This window comes from Drosophila navojoa, chromosome 4 (genome assembly GCF_054131105.1).
Source record: "Drosophila navojoa isolate 15081-1374.11 chromosome 4, UAZ_NAV_1.0, whole genome shotgun sequence".
In the NCBI taxonomy this organism is placed as follows: Eukaryota; Metazoa; Arthropoda; class Insecta; order Diptera; family Drosophilidae; genus Drosophila; species Drosophila navojoa.
In genome coordinates this window covers 11,696,526-11,711,814 of record NC_142892.1, presented here as the reverse complement: position 1 = coordinate 11,711,814, position 15,289 = coordinate 11,696,526, and the positions used below count along the sequence as shown (strand labels likewise).

Sequence of the window (15,289 nt, the reverse complement as noted above, 5' to 3'; positions counted from 1 at the left end):
TCGTCTTAAATTTTCAATACAGGCAACAAACAACATAATTAATTTTTTTATTTATATTTATATATGTATATATTTATATGCATATGTATATTTACTTGTTTTTGCATATTATAATTAATTACAATCATTTTCACTTAATTTCTCTATCAATTATTTATAGTTAAATAGGCTTAAATACGAGCACTGCCCGCTTTTAATGTACTTTACTTTTATTTTGTTTGATTTCGTGTTGTTGTTGGGCTTTTGGGCTTTTGTATTCAGAACTCGTTAATATTTATGCCTTTTGAATTGGAATACTACTTTTATTTATGCTGTCGTGTTATATTTGTTTATTTTTTGTTTTGGTTTGTTTTCAAGACTGACTGTTTTAATTATATTGCGCTGCGTTATCGAGTTTTATTGTGGCAATAATTATTTATAATTGTTGTTAGCTATTTACATAAAAAGGCAATTTCGATTTACAGCGTTTTCATTACATGTAAATATTTTTCTAGAATTATGTAAAACTAATTCGTGTATTTACATTTCGGTTGAGTTGTATAAAAAAAAAACAGAGAAACACTTGATTTAATCCGAAAAACGAGAAGAGAACTTAAATGAATAGGCCATAAATAAAATTTCATATTTGTGCAAGAAAATACATTTAATGCGCATGCTGACAATTTTGGCCTCTGGCCTGTATGTCCTTGGGGCGAAATGCGTGCTGTTGCTCCTGCTCTTGCTGCTCCTGCTGCTGCTGCTGCTGCTGCTGTTGCTGCCTTATGGTTTGCATTTATAATACTTAATTAGCTGCATTGTTCGCGATAATGGCAGAAGCGACAATGCGTGTAAGTCAACATGCGCATGCCCTTATTTGCTTCTACAACAACAACAACAACAACAGTGGCAATCACATGAAGAGCATAAAAAATGAAATTAAATAAAATAAAATGCGTTTATTGTGTGCCATCGACAATGTTGACTATTCATATTTTTACTTTGAATACACTCATTTATCTATGCGGCGCAGCGCGGCGAGTCCTTTTGCAGTTAACAGCGGTTAACAGTTGTGCATCTTGGCCAGCTGCCACGTGCTGCAGCTTTGATGCAACACGGTTTAAATTATTAAAACTGTATACAGTTATGCCAACAACAGCAACAGCAACACATGACATAAATACAGTAAATTGGCAACTGCGTTCGGCCTTTTCGCCCTCCAAACTGCACTCCGGCCCAGTTTATATACACACACATACATATATATTTGTATATACATATCTATGTATATTTATATGCAAATGCGCTATATATCTTCTGGCCTTAATACCATTTTTCTTGCTGTCGCTAGCGTTGGGGTTCGGCTGGGCAGTCAGCCGCTGGGACCGCCTTTGGGGGCAGCGTCATTGGTCTGCATGAATTATGACCAATAAATTGGACATGTTAACTGTGTGTCATTGAGAGCGGGAATAAGAGAGAGTAAGGGAGAGAGAGAGAGAGAGAGTGTAAGGGAGCGGGCGAGCGAGAGACCGCAGGCCACGCAATTTTATGCTGAAATTAATTGCAAGTATTTCGCGCAGACAACGTTTCAGCGTGTCGTGCCACGGGTCGTATGAGTAATAATATAATTAGCATGTGCATTTATTAAAAAATGATGAAAGCGCACAAAAGCACAGCACGGCCAGCAAGGATACAGCAAGGATATGCACAGAAGCCAGTAAAGCAGCAATTTGCCGCCGTTCTACGAAAAATCAAGCCAATGCGAGACACGTGCACGTTGCCGGGATATTATTATTGCAATTTCTTTTCTCTTGTTGCCGGAGGCAGGAGGGCGGCGCAGGTGGGCGGAGGTGATCGAGTTGAGGCCGGTAGGTGAGCGTAATGTAAAAATTAATCACATTTCGAAGGCGTTTTAATGCCTCGACCAGCTGCGTAAAGCCTTGACAAACTAGCCTGGCGCTGCGTTTCCCTTTTGGGCATGGCCTGCTCGCAATTTTCGTAATTCCCTTTTTTTTTTCCTTTAAAATAATTGCAATTTTATACATATTAAAAGGAACTCCAAAGATAAAATAAACTGAAGAGCAAAGTAAAATGAAATAAAATAATATAATTTAATCCATAAAAAAAAAAAAATTAAATAAAAACTAAATTGCATATGTATTTCCATCATAAGTTCACGTCAAGGGGGAGATATGATAAATTCTGTTTGTTTTCAGATATGACATTTTCATTTTGTTCGTATATTTTCTTTTCTTATTTTAAAATTAATTTTAATTCAAGTGCATAAATTGGATATATTCAAATTCAATTAGCAGCTGTCTAAAGAAAAATATTATTCAAGTCTAGGCTGGAAAAGCTTTTAGCTTAGTCGAAATCAAATCCTAAAAACACACAACAAAAAGGCTCAACAAATGTACGTTATATATGTACATATAAACTTAAGTATATATGTGTATGTATGTATGCTCACATATATAATCAAAGATTTCCTTCTGTCTGTGTGTGTGTGACTTATGTTTAAAAGTTTTCATATTGTACATAGAATGAGCATTTATTGTTGTTTTTGCCGCACACGTTAGCAAAATTTCCAATTATTTTTGGTTTCTTTCTTTTGCGCTATTTAACGTAAATTTTCATTTTACAAATTTCGTTCGTTTGTAAGCTATACCATATATTATTACAACTATAAACATTATTAGTATTCCTCATATATATATTATATTTATATTTGTTTTTTTTTTTTTCGTTTCGGTTTTCAGTTTTCAGTTTGTTTCAGCTGCGAAATAAGTACACCCCTAAATACTAACCCTTGTACCCCCTTTGGCTGCATTTTACAAATGCCTTTTTATTATTTTGGAGTAACTAAATTATTGATTTCAGAGCGCAGCGAACAGCATAACTAATCCTGCGCCCAGCCAGCTCAGCCTATGCTTAGCTCCAGCTGTGTGGCCCAACGGAATGCAGCACAAATAGATTTTCATATATTTATATATGTATATATAGTTTAGTAAGAGATTTTGTTAGATTTATCAGTTGCTAGCTGAACTTACCCACTGAGCTGGCGTACTCGTTCGGTGGACGTTCCGTGTAGAAAATGCTTTTGCCTATCGCCAGGGAGCCCTTGCCGCCGCCGGCGCCGCTCAATGCCGAGAGGCTATTGCCGGCGGCGCCGCCGGGCAGCAGGGCGGTCTGCATCGAGGAGGAGGAGGCGGCCGATGAGCTGGAACCCGACGACGATGAGCCACTGCCAGCATACAAATCGTTTTTCATGGCATACAGATCCGTTTGCAGCGATTTCGTTGTATCGTTGCGTAAAGATGGTATTATATTGCCTAGAAGAACGAGTGTAAAGACGAGTGCAACAACAACAACTAATATTAGCACGCTTCGACTGCTTAAGGTATGGCTAATAACTCAATAAGAGGAAAGCTTACTCCACCCCGTGTTTGTGTAACCTTTGCTGACATGGTTTTCAAGTTAAATTGTGTGGAAATCTTGTGGCAGCCACTTGGCTGCGATACAAAAATTTACCACGCGTACAAACACCAGCAAGAGTACACACCAATATGGACACACACACACACACATACACACACGTGGCAACAGTCCTGCATATATAGATATAACACATCCTTTTGTTGCCTGGGAAGGATTACGTTCCGTTGCAGTGGCAGTCGCCGTCGCGCCAGTCACTTTAAATAAAATATGTTTGGTCCTTTCTCAGGAGTTGCCATTGCTGTTGCTGTTGCCTTTGCTGGCTGCGCGGCAGTGTTTCAAATGTGTTTCCAACCTAATGCCCCCGAAAATCCCCAACAGCATAATCCGCAGCATATTGCTTTGCCCTGGACTTGCAGCCGACGCGTCGGGCACACGCTGAGGGCAGAGAGAACTTGAAAGTGTGTGTACTTTTCTGCTCGACTTGAGTTTCGAAAGCCCCACGTTGAAATAGTCAAAAGTGCTTTGCTTTACTTTATCTCTTTTTGTGGGCGTGTCGCTGTCCCCCAGCAGCTCACACTTTGCACTCTCTCTGTCTCTCTCTTTCGCTCTAAATATATATATATATACATGTGTGTGTGTGTGTCTGTTGGTATTTGTGGCTCTGTGTGGCTTAGATGCTACTTTCGCAGTTTTGTTTGTGGCTCGCCGTATCCTGTATCCTTTTCGGTGAGTGTGTGCGTGTGTATGTGTGTGTGTGTGAGTAAGTGTTGGTTTGCCGGTGTGACTTTCACAGTTTATGCAGCGCTCGTCGCTTTCCAGGCTCTATGGCATGTGTTAAGCACAAAAGCGAACTGCTATACCCAGCTATAGAGCCACTCGCCCAGCCCCAGCCCCAGCCCCAGTCCTTGCCCCTGCACCTGCACCTGCCCCAGGCCATCTATTCACACACATATCGTTAACATCAGCTCGTCTGATACTATACTTACTCTCCCTGGACTCGACGGTGGTGTGCGTTACTTGTTTGGATGGTGTTGATGGCAAAGGTATTTCTGTAAAAGAAAACGGAATCGAATAGCAGCGCATAATTAATTATGATAAAATCAAGCAAACGAGTTTTTAATTTCAAGCACACTCTATATGCATGTGTGTGTGTGTGTGTATATATGTGTGTGTGTGTGTATATATATTATACATTCTCTCAATTTATACTGGCGTGAGTTATACATGGGCCAGCTGCTTTGCGGTTTTGTGTGTCAAGTGGTGCCAGTGGAAAGGTCATAGCATTTTCTTCTCCAACTCAAACGCTCAAGTGGCAAGCGCCTTAAGGAACATAAATTAAAGTCCGTATATGGAGCCTCGATAAGCCACATTATTTGCAAAATCTGGGTCAACATGTTGTGGCGTACGTACATATATTCAATTTAATTGAAGTTAAGGTTTCGGTTCCCTAGAAAATTAAAGCAATTTATTGCATATGTCACTCTATATGAATCTATAAGACTAGGGACTTGAGGTTTATAGTGCTGCCGGCATTAGCATAACTTCATTGTTGCATTCAAATATTAGTGGGATCCCACTCTGGATGTCTGAGCACAAACATTTCTAACAAAGTCTACACCGAATACAATCAACGTACTCTGCTCTCTCTTTTTTATATTTTTCCATATACATTTTATACGGTCTCGAAATGCTGAAGTGCATAAAAAATAAATAAATAAATGAAATACAGTAAAAATAAACGAAACACAGAGCAGAACGTGTCGGCCGAGCGTAGTCAGGCCTGTCTGAGACGAGGCCTTTTGCAGGCTGCACGATACAGAGTCAAACAATTCTGGAATGCACCTTTATTTTATGTTTACGTTTACGTTTATGGTGAATGTATCTACGTGTCCTGCTGCTCTTGCTCCTGGTGCTGCTGCGGGCTTGGCAGATCCAGCCCGAAAGCCGAAAGCCGAATGCCCAAACAGACGCAGTTCAGCTCCGTTGGTGGCCGCTCGTTTAGTTTTACGCTCCAAAACACAGCGCATATATCGGAGCGCTAGACGAGCCCCAGTTCGACTCCGGCTGGATTCAGGCTGCTTGTGGGCGCTGGAGCGGCACATAGGTAAAAGCTTTTGGCAAAATTGTGGCTCAAAGGGCGCTCGATATTGCATTGGCTAAGTGTGCATCACAGTGAATGTGTGTCTGAGTGTGTGTGTGTGCTTTTGCTGCAACTAGTGCACTTAAGCTACCAATACAAATGCACTTACCATAAACACGTATGGAGCCTTCCGTTTCCCCAAGAGAATTCTTTGAGATGCATCGATAGTTGCCAAAGTCGCCATATTGTAGGTTTCTTATCGTCAGCTTCATGTGGGCGCTTTTCAAATAGGCAGTTAGAGGGAGACAACATATAGTAATGAGAAAACCAATTGGCAGACGTTCCTAAAAACAACTACACCAAATACTCAGCGAAAACTCCAGACTCAAGCAGACAAGCGACTAGACAAGTTTCAAATGTAATAAATATTCATTCTGGAGTTTTGTAGGTGAAATCGTTTTTGGGAACATTTCTACTTAAATGGCGTATGCTCATGACCCCAGCTGCTGCTGCCGCTGCTGCTGTAGTCAAGAGCAAATGCATAATAAATATTTAACAACACTATTTTGAGCTGGGCTCTCGTGTCGAGGTTAAAGTTTCAAGCATTTGACTTACCGATACGAGTTCTCAGTGTAGTCGGTCTTGTATTTCTTGCTCGGCAATACCATTACAGAGTTGTACACCCAATAGATGATGGCTCTGCAAAATACAACAACAACGAGTTATTCATCACATATCGAAAAGAAAGTTTGCATGGAATATGAAAACAAAGGGCATAGCAAAATCGCAGGCAGCTACGATTCAGCCGACTGCTGCAGGTGCAATAGAAATGGAAAACGGAATGTTTAAATGTATGGCTACATAGAATTGAAAAAAAATTGGGAGAAAAACTCACTTCGGATGGGCCTCGGTGTGGCAATCGATGGTTACATCTGTGCCAGCTGGCGCGCCAACAAGTTGATTCGGCACCCAAATCATGGGCGAGACTGGAAGAGAGGTGAATGGGAAGAAGCAGAGAAATGTTGATAAAGTGAATGATACCAAGGGGAAATACGAATCAATATATATATATGTACATGTATAGAGATGTGTGTGTGTGTGTGTTTAGACTGGTTGGCATTGCATTTTAAGCGTTTGGCCAAAGTACGCATAAGCTGCAGCTTAACGTATGTTCAATATGTGTCTACCCCAAGTATGTGTGTGTGCGCGTGTCTGCCTGACGTATATGTGTGTGTGTGTGAGTAATGTCGTCTGTCTGCCCAGCTTAAAATGAAAGTGCAATGACAAAGCTAAAAAAGAGAAAACTTATGCGAGACAATACGCTCGTTGCCTGCCCGAGCTGACTCCGGTGCAAAAAGTAAGAAAAATGAAGTAAAGTTTAGCAGGAAGTACGTGATGTGGTTGCTGGCAACTATTAAAAAAAATGGAGGAGTAGGAGGAGCTGCTTACAGCTCCGGGCACATGGTTAAATAGCTAATATACTTTTAGAGTTGAGCCGGGCTAAACGATTGAAAGTTCTTGTGAAATTTCAATATATTACAGCCAGCAGCTATTTGAGCTATTTATTCATTTAGACAAGCTGCACTCGCCTCAATTTGAGTTATTTCAAGTCGGGCCTGTCAACAATTTCATTAGATATCAGAGCCTAGGCTGCTGCTTATATTCGCCCATCAATATTTATCCATTGAGCCTCGCATGCGGCATAGTTTGCCCCAGTTTTGCGCACAATGCAAACACGAGATTGAAACAGCGAATGGCTGGTTGGAAATTTAAACGCACACTGTCAATGCCTACCTGTATTTCGCAATATTCCCCTACCAAACCGCACCACCCTCATCCCCCACACCTGTGCACCGTTGCCACGCACAAACCGTTCATAATAAAATAGGAGCAGGCAGGCAAAAAACAAGAAAAAAAAGATGGGAAACGCCGTCAAAGTCATACGTGCAATGCCGGCAAGTGACTTTATTGCAGGTACGTGACGTGAATTATTGTCAATGTGTAGGCATGGCGCAGCGCGAGAGGTGGCAAGGCCGGAGGGGGCAGCAGAAACTCGTTAGGATTAACAAGCGTTTACTTGGCGCACGGCGTGCAACAGCCGCACAACTTGAACGCCCGACTCCATATATCAGGTGCATTAGCAAGACTGCGCTTGTCACGGGGCGCAGCAGCTAAATTGATGAGCAGCCGGCACAGAGACTCTCGTGACTCCTGACTCCTGGCTCCTCTGACAGGTTGCTTGGCTGCCTGCCTGGATGGATGGATGAATTGCCGCATAGATACTCCATCGCGACTGCGAGTCGTTGTCATCGTTCTCGTTAAGTGCGCGCGCGTGTTACAGCCATGCCAATATAATGTTTATATGTGTGCCTCTCCCTCTCTCCCTCTCTTTCCCTCTCCCACTGTGTGTGTGTGTGTAGTTTTCATTTCGCTTAAGTCAATCGACTTGTACCCATATAAATGTTTGTCTCTACTACTTACACTCCACATCCAATATAATGCGCTTCGAGACGGAGGGCGGCACACCATTGGTGGCTATGCACAGATAGGCGCCCATTTCATTGCGGCTCACTTTGGTCAATGGCAGGACATCCCCATCGTAGACCAGCACTGTCATTGTTGTTGTTGTTGATGTTATTTTTTGGTTTTTGATGTTTGTCGGAAGGAAGCGTCCGCACCATGGAAATAAACGTGCAGAGCATGAAGAATTTTCAATGAGACAGCAGCTAAATGACATGTGTACATAGATGCGTGGGTAGGTTAAAGAGTTTGTGATATATGTGAATTTATTGAAGTTAAGACTAAATGGAAATCTCAAGTTGGAATTTAAAAAAATGTAGTAGAAGCTTTTCATTATTTAAGTATGTAGGATTTAATATCAGTGATAAACTTTGAATGAGATTGTATATGTATTTATCTAATTCCTTCAATTACCGCCAATGTCATTCAATTAGAAAATCTTGTCTGCCAGGAAACGTAATAAATGCTTAGATATTACATATACCTAGGTTGACAAAGCAAATATCATTTGGGAGACATTTTATGCGCCATTAGCATTATTCAATTTGTAATAAAATAATCTAAAAGAGACCTAATAAGACTTATATAGCTAATTTTTAACAACACCCATTCCATATTCCAACTGCACAACTTTTCAAGTCACCCTCGCTGGAGCATTTTATACCCGACCCCCAATCATACCTTTTTTCTTTTTCTCCACAGCAATTTCCTCGCCATCCTCGCGACGCCAAATGATTTTGGGCGTGGGGAAGCCATCGGCGCGACATGTCATGTTGATGTTCTGGTTTTCACGCACTGCCACCGAAGACGGCGTGCTCTCAATGTCCAGTATGTTGGGTGGCACTGCAACGCAATTGGCATTGGGTGAGCATTAGGTGGGGACTGGAGGGCATATGGAGCTCTTGTTTGCCCGGTACTTACCCACCACCTGCAGGTAGCCGACCTGGCTAATCATGGGATTGGTGTTGACCTGGCACATGTAATAGCCGCGATCGTCCTGATGCGCCTGGTTCACGTGCAGCAGCCAGGTGTTGTCCGCATAGGTAATACTGTAGCGCGGTATGCGCGAGATGACGTGCCTGTGGATGGTGAGTATCATCTGGCGATCTATGTGTATCCAGGCAACCTGCAAAGCAACAATCGATATACAATTGTGCAACACACACACACACACACTCACACACTAGCTATAATAAATGAACGCGTTGTTGTGATGCATGAAAGTGGCTAGAAAAAATAGAAATGAGAGAAAAGCAGCTTGACAGCTGTTTCCGCTTTTTTAATACACTTTTTTTCTCTAGCCGCATCAGTTTGGCTTCGTTTGCTTGCATTGCGTGTGACACAAGGACAGGGCATGCTGTCCCGACAAGGATTTTGTCCTGCCGCCGCCTTTTGCTGCAAACTTTTCAAATTTACTTTCTGCCCAGTGACAGCAATGAGTTTCTCGTTTTCAGCTCGACAATAACCAGCAGCAGCAGCTCGTTGGCAACCAATGTTGATGAAAGTCCAATAAGAAGCAGATAGAAGAAGCTGCCAGAGACAGCGACAGAGACAGAGAGAGAGAGAGAGAGAGAGACAAACTCTGGAGTTCTGGACTCGCATGTCCATGGAAAGCGAACAGCAGGCGAGCATTTTATATGAAGTTGATATGGCGAGTAAATATTTGTGATTTGTTATGAGAGCGCGGCCCGAGCAGGGCAACTGAGATAAATGATAAGTGATTTTCTAGTCATTCTGTTGGCTCCACAAAGCAGGCTCTCATCGTATTAGTTTTTCTGCTCGAACTTATCAAACTGTTGATTTAGTTGCCTTTGTGCTGTCTGTGGTGTGGCGACTTCTTCATTATTAGTTTTCCTTCCTTCCTGCTCGAGTCTAAAACAGTGGCTCAACAGAGAGCTGGCCAGGCCACAGCTTGTCATAGGCACAGCATCTGGCTCCATTTCTAGCTGTCAATTCGGCATTAGAGTCTGCCCGAGAGTGACTGAGTGCTGCGAGCAATTCACGAAATTGATTTCAGACAGTTTCGCCCGTCTGGAGCGTCCGCCCCATGGCGAATGGATGTTTCACAGCGTACGCACGATTTATGACACTTGCTGGCCCCGCCCCTGGCCTCTCTGGCTCGCTGCACTCACCTTGTAGCCGCCCAAGTGCTCGACCACACAGGGCAGATTGGCATCACGGCCCACGGCAACGGTGACATTTGGTATGGGCTGTGCGAAGCGTGGCTCATCCATCATAACTGTGAATGAAGAGCAAAATAGACAACTCGGTTAGTTAATGAGCAGCATCTGCAGCCAAATGAGAACTCAAATATGCTAATGAGAGTGGGCGAACATAAGCAGAGATAGATAGATAGAGAGAGAAAGTCAGAGAGAGAGAGAGTGACATAGAGCGAGAGTTAACTGAAAACAAATAAGAGAGGACATAAATAACTCTGGTAGATATTTAAAGGGAATATAGCTATGGAATTTACTCTAAATATATTCTGTTTATTTATATTTAATATTAATTTAATTAATATCTATATCATATCTGCTCATCTTTCCTCTCACAATACTTTCATTTCATACAAATTATTTAAAATTAATCTTTTGGAAACTTAAATTTCAAAGCAGACATTTCAAAAGTATTCCCCCAGCGGTTCAACTATTTGTTTGTTCAGCTTGAGATATTGTAGCATTTTAGCCAGGAGCTATTCGAACAAAGCTTTTCAAATAGAACGAGGTGTTGGGTGTCGAAGCTGTCGAGCTGAGTCATAATTTAATTAGTAAAATGAGACCTCAAATTGCCCGAGACGACGAGGCTGGCATCCAGCAGCTAGATTGCATTCAATTTCAATGCCAGCTCCGCGTATCCGTGTCCGTGTTGTCCTGGCTGTTGCTGGGCGCTACGCGGTTCATGGCGCCAGGTGCAGTGCTGTTGGCATGCGGGCCTGCAACTGTGTGCTGAAGATAACAAGACCCGCTCTAGCTGCACTCCCTGCACACCCTAAGCCTGCCGCATTGCTGTGGCAATGGATGAACGCGGGCATCCACTTGCCGTGCTTAACAGCCGGGCTGATGTTTTGCTTTTGTATGCCATTTCCGCTGCTAAGGAACATACAAACACACACACACACACACACATACATATACAGTACACGTAATGAATGCATAGAAAAACAAAAGTGAATTGCAACAGCAACAAACGCAACAACAACCAAGGACGTCCGCAATGCCTCAACAGGCTGCGGTAACCGCCACGGACTACCGACTACGTGCCGACAGCAGCTCCGGCTCCCGGCTAGATAAAAAACGAAAAACTAAATTAAAATAAAACACGGCGCAAAAAATGAACTGCTTTGTTAAATTATTTCATAATGACACTAACGCAGCCGTTGATTATATTTGGCCTGCGGGTCATGGACTTCCGGCGGCAGCTGCAGCTGCTATGGCAGTTGCAGTTGCAATGGCAACTGGCATCAGCTACATATATATACGTCTATTTGCATGGAATAACTGTTTTTGGCAGCTATAATTAATGTATTTTATTTGCTGAAAGCATGGAGTGTAGAGAGATGTTGCAACATAACTTTTTTGCTTGCCCCAAAAAGTATGCTACATTTTTTTTTACGATTGGGAAATATGAATTGTGTTGAAATTCGTCAGAAATTGTTTGCTGCTTTTCGTTTAGTTTACTGTCGATATTTTCAATAGAGTATTTGCTATTGATTTCATTGTAAATTCTATAAATTAAGCCAATAAACTGGTTTACTTTGATTGTAAGTCTTATATTTGATTTGTTTTTCAGATTTATAAAATAACTTGCAAGATGAAAATGATTTACAAAATGAGGAATGTAAAAACTTAAATATTTACAGTTATTAAGGCTAGCTCAATAGACTTAGCAGAGCATTTTAATTACCAGAGTTCACTTCATTATAATAATAATAAATAAATCAAATTACGAAATATATTTAAGTACATTCTATGCCAAATTATTTAGGTTTTAATCAGACAACTTAATTAACTTCACATATTAAATTCAATAATAAATTCTTTCGCTTACCGTGGGTCACGAGGTTCGTCATGTAGATGAGGAACATAATCCGCCGATTTGTGAAACGGCTTGGAAATATGTTGAGCGCAATTAGTAAAAGTTTAATTACCGTTATTATGAACATTTTGTTCAGTGCAATTTGTGCGCTTAATTAGAATTAGTTGAATACACACACACACACACTCGCGCACACTAACACACACACACACACAGCGACTATTCGTTTAATTACGCGCCTTCCCTTTGGCTTTTTTTGGGCTTTAGTTTTTCACGGCGATTTCCATTTGTAGGCTTCACTCTTATTTTTCGTTCATTTTATACGTTTGTTTTGCGGTTTGTGTGTGTGTGTATGTTTCGATTTATTTTTTTTGGTTTTTTGCTGTGTTTCACATTTATTTGATTTGCGTAATTTAATTTGCACACACAAGTGCACACTCGCGCATATTTCGTATATATTCGTATATTCGGGCGATGCCAATTCAAATTTCATTTAGCGTAAAGCTTTAAAAATCGCTTAATTCACTTGACGCGTCGATTCGCATTGTTATTGTTGTAATTGTTGTTACTGCTGCTATTGTTGCTGTTGCTGTTGCTGCTGCAGACGAAACAATGAAAATTGAAAATAAAAAATGCATTGCTGAGCGGATTTGGGGGTGGCAAGAGATATGCACAGAGGCGCAACCGATTTCAGGGATTAAAGCATTTATTATTATTATGGCACTCGCCAGCTCCACTCTTGTTGCTGTTTGTGTGTGTGTGTATTGGTGTGCCTGGCACACTCATACGCACTGTAGCTCTGGCGTTTTATGGGTTATGACTCGTTCGCCGCTTGTTGTTGCTGCTATTGTTGGCATTTTCGGTTTTGCAAAGTTCATTTGACTGCTTCTCTGTGTGTCACTGACTGTGTGTGTGTGTGTGTGTGTGTGTATGTGTGTGTGCTACCAATGCTACATTTATTATTAATAGCGCTTTATTCCGGACCAGAGCTGTGTGTGTATACAAATGAACGCGTTGCATTGATGTTGCTATTTTATGACCACTACGCAAGTGTTGTTGCTCCGGTTGACTTTGCTGTTGTTGTTGTTGCTGCTGTTGCTGTTGCTGTTGTAGCGGCTGTCGTTGTCATAACATGGCCACATTTTCATTGCACATGAATTGCTACATTTTGTAGCGCTGCCAACTCCTATTGCATTGCATTTACATGCTTCAAGTGGACATTGCGACTATAACATTCATTTTGTGGCAACTATTTTTAGCCAGATTTATGTTAGCTAACATTTGTGAGTTCGGAAGAAAAACTTTGCGAATCGAGAAGTTTAAAGTGCGGAAATGAAAAATAAAATGAAAGATAAACGGCTCTAATGGAAGATCATAATCATTGAGAAGATATACTTAGAGGAAGCCAAAGCTTAGTTTTCTTAGGCCTGTGAGGCGAGAGTGAAACGAAAGAGCTGTGGGATAGTTTTTCACAAAGACCTCATATAATATATGTAGATGATTTAGCTGATTAAAAGCAAATGTCTAGAGTCTAAGATATTACCTTTTAGACACTGTTCATTTTAGTCACTGTTACTTGTTACTCCACCCTTACTTAAAGTGTATTTAGACTTCGTTTCGTTTCACTTGGACAGTTTTGGCACTGTCTTTATGTGCTTGCGTTTAAATGCACTGTAACTGAGTGATACGTTTGGGTTTTTGTGGCGCCCTGTGACTTGGCCAGTTCAATTTTGGCAAATGATTTATGAATGCATATGACATATCAGCATCCGTCGCTCGTAACCTGTCCCCTGTCCGCCCTTGTCGCTGGGACTGTTGCATGGCACTCCCATCACTTCAGTTGGCGCATCAAGACATTAATATTTGATTCAGCTGTTGTCTTTTTTTTTTTATTCGGCATCAGATTTCGCTTGGCTTAAATATATTTATACGCATGCATTTAATAATAAAAACGAATAATAGTATAATGCTTTCATTTTTTATGTTGCATTCAAAGTATTTAAAGCTCTGCCGGGGGCAATATTTACATACCAAAGTAAACAAAGGGCGAGGGAGTTCAACGCCGTTTTTATTTAAATGGCAATTTAATATTTTTTCGCCGACTATTCCTGTAATTCTCATGAAAAATGCAGGCAGCGGCGCTTCATAAAAATCGCTTGCATTAAATATAATTGACAGTATATAGAACAAAAGGATTTGTCAAGTTGTCGTGCTCCTTTTATAAATGTAATAAATGAGAACTTTAATAATGGCATTTAATGTTTTCAAAAACTGCAATAAAAGTGCATAATGTGCTTTAAATTGCTTAATTGTGCGATGCGCGCCATAAAAATATGAATTATTGGCTTTAAGCGCGGAATTTAAATGAAGAATATTTAATAAATTAAAATGATATCGTATATTCATGGAAGTTAACGAGTTGTTTAATATTTTCTGTATATATTTATGCATGAGCTTTCATATTTTCCATTTCCATCTTGTATGATATGATTGTGTTTTCATTTATAGCTCAAATAATACAAATGACAAGCAGCTGAAGTTTCTGTTTCCTTTTATTTATTTATATAATTTTTTCTTTATACGTATCAACAATTTTCGGAATATATTTTTTAAGCTGTTTTGATTTGTTTCATTTCAAATTTATTGAATAAGAGCTTCGAGTGCATTTTTGCCTCCTTTTGTCTTTTCACATATGAAAACCAAATAATAAAAATATATAAATAAACTAAAGGGATATTTTGAGCAGGGATATGCAATTTTCAGCTATTTTAAATAGATTTCTAAATATACTTTTACTATTAGTTTTATGCCAAAAAAATTGAACTTCGGTTTAAATCAACAGCAAAGAAATAAGGCCATCTCTTAATAAATAATTTTAGGCACATTTTCTGTATTTGATATCAGTATATGCTTTAAGCTAAGAGCTAGAATTTCCTGATGTTTTTCATACTTTAATCATAGCTCTTAATTACACTTCACTTCCTCTACTCAACGCATTTTTTAAATCAATTCTTCAACAATTCCATGGCATTTCAACGAATGTCTTAATTTCTATTCTCTACACAGACAAAACAAAAATCAACTAAAAATCAATTTCAATGACCTCCAAACATCTGTCACAAATTTACATATGACGCGCCACAAATTTCAGCAGCCACAAATACATGTACTAGCCCACACATGACTAACCCAGGGGGCGTGGCCGGCTGTGCATGTGTGTGTGTGTGTGCGTGTGCAAGT

At 40.5% G+C, this 15,289-nt stretch overlaps 1 protein-coding gene across 1 annotated transcript; it reads right to left on the bottom strand.

The window, feature by feature from the left end:
* Window positions 1-345: 345 nt before the first annotated feature.
* On the bottom strand, window positions 346-12,647 carry DIP-delta (Dpr-interacting protein delta). Its single transcript, XM_030389423.2, has 11 exons — window positions 12,062-12,647; window positions 10,147-10,253; window positions 8,936-9,140; window positions 8,696-8,857; window positions 7,976-8,104; window positions 6,390-6,480; window positions 6,110-6,193; window positions 5,664-5,773; window positions 4,401-4,463; window positions 3,027-3,308; window positions 346-2,917 (listed from the first exon to the last, which is right to left on the bottom strand). Exons 1-11 carry the CDS (start codon window positions 12,174-12,176, stop codon window positions 2,853-2,855), a joined length of 1,413 nt encoding a protein of 470 aa, XP_030245283.1. The 5' UTR covers window positions 12,177-12,647; the 3' UTR covers window positions 346-2,852.
* Between the last annotated feature and the right edge of the window lie 2,642 nt (window positions 12,648-15,289).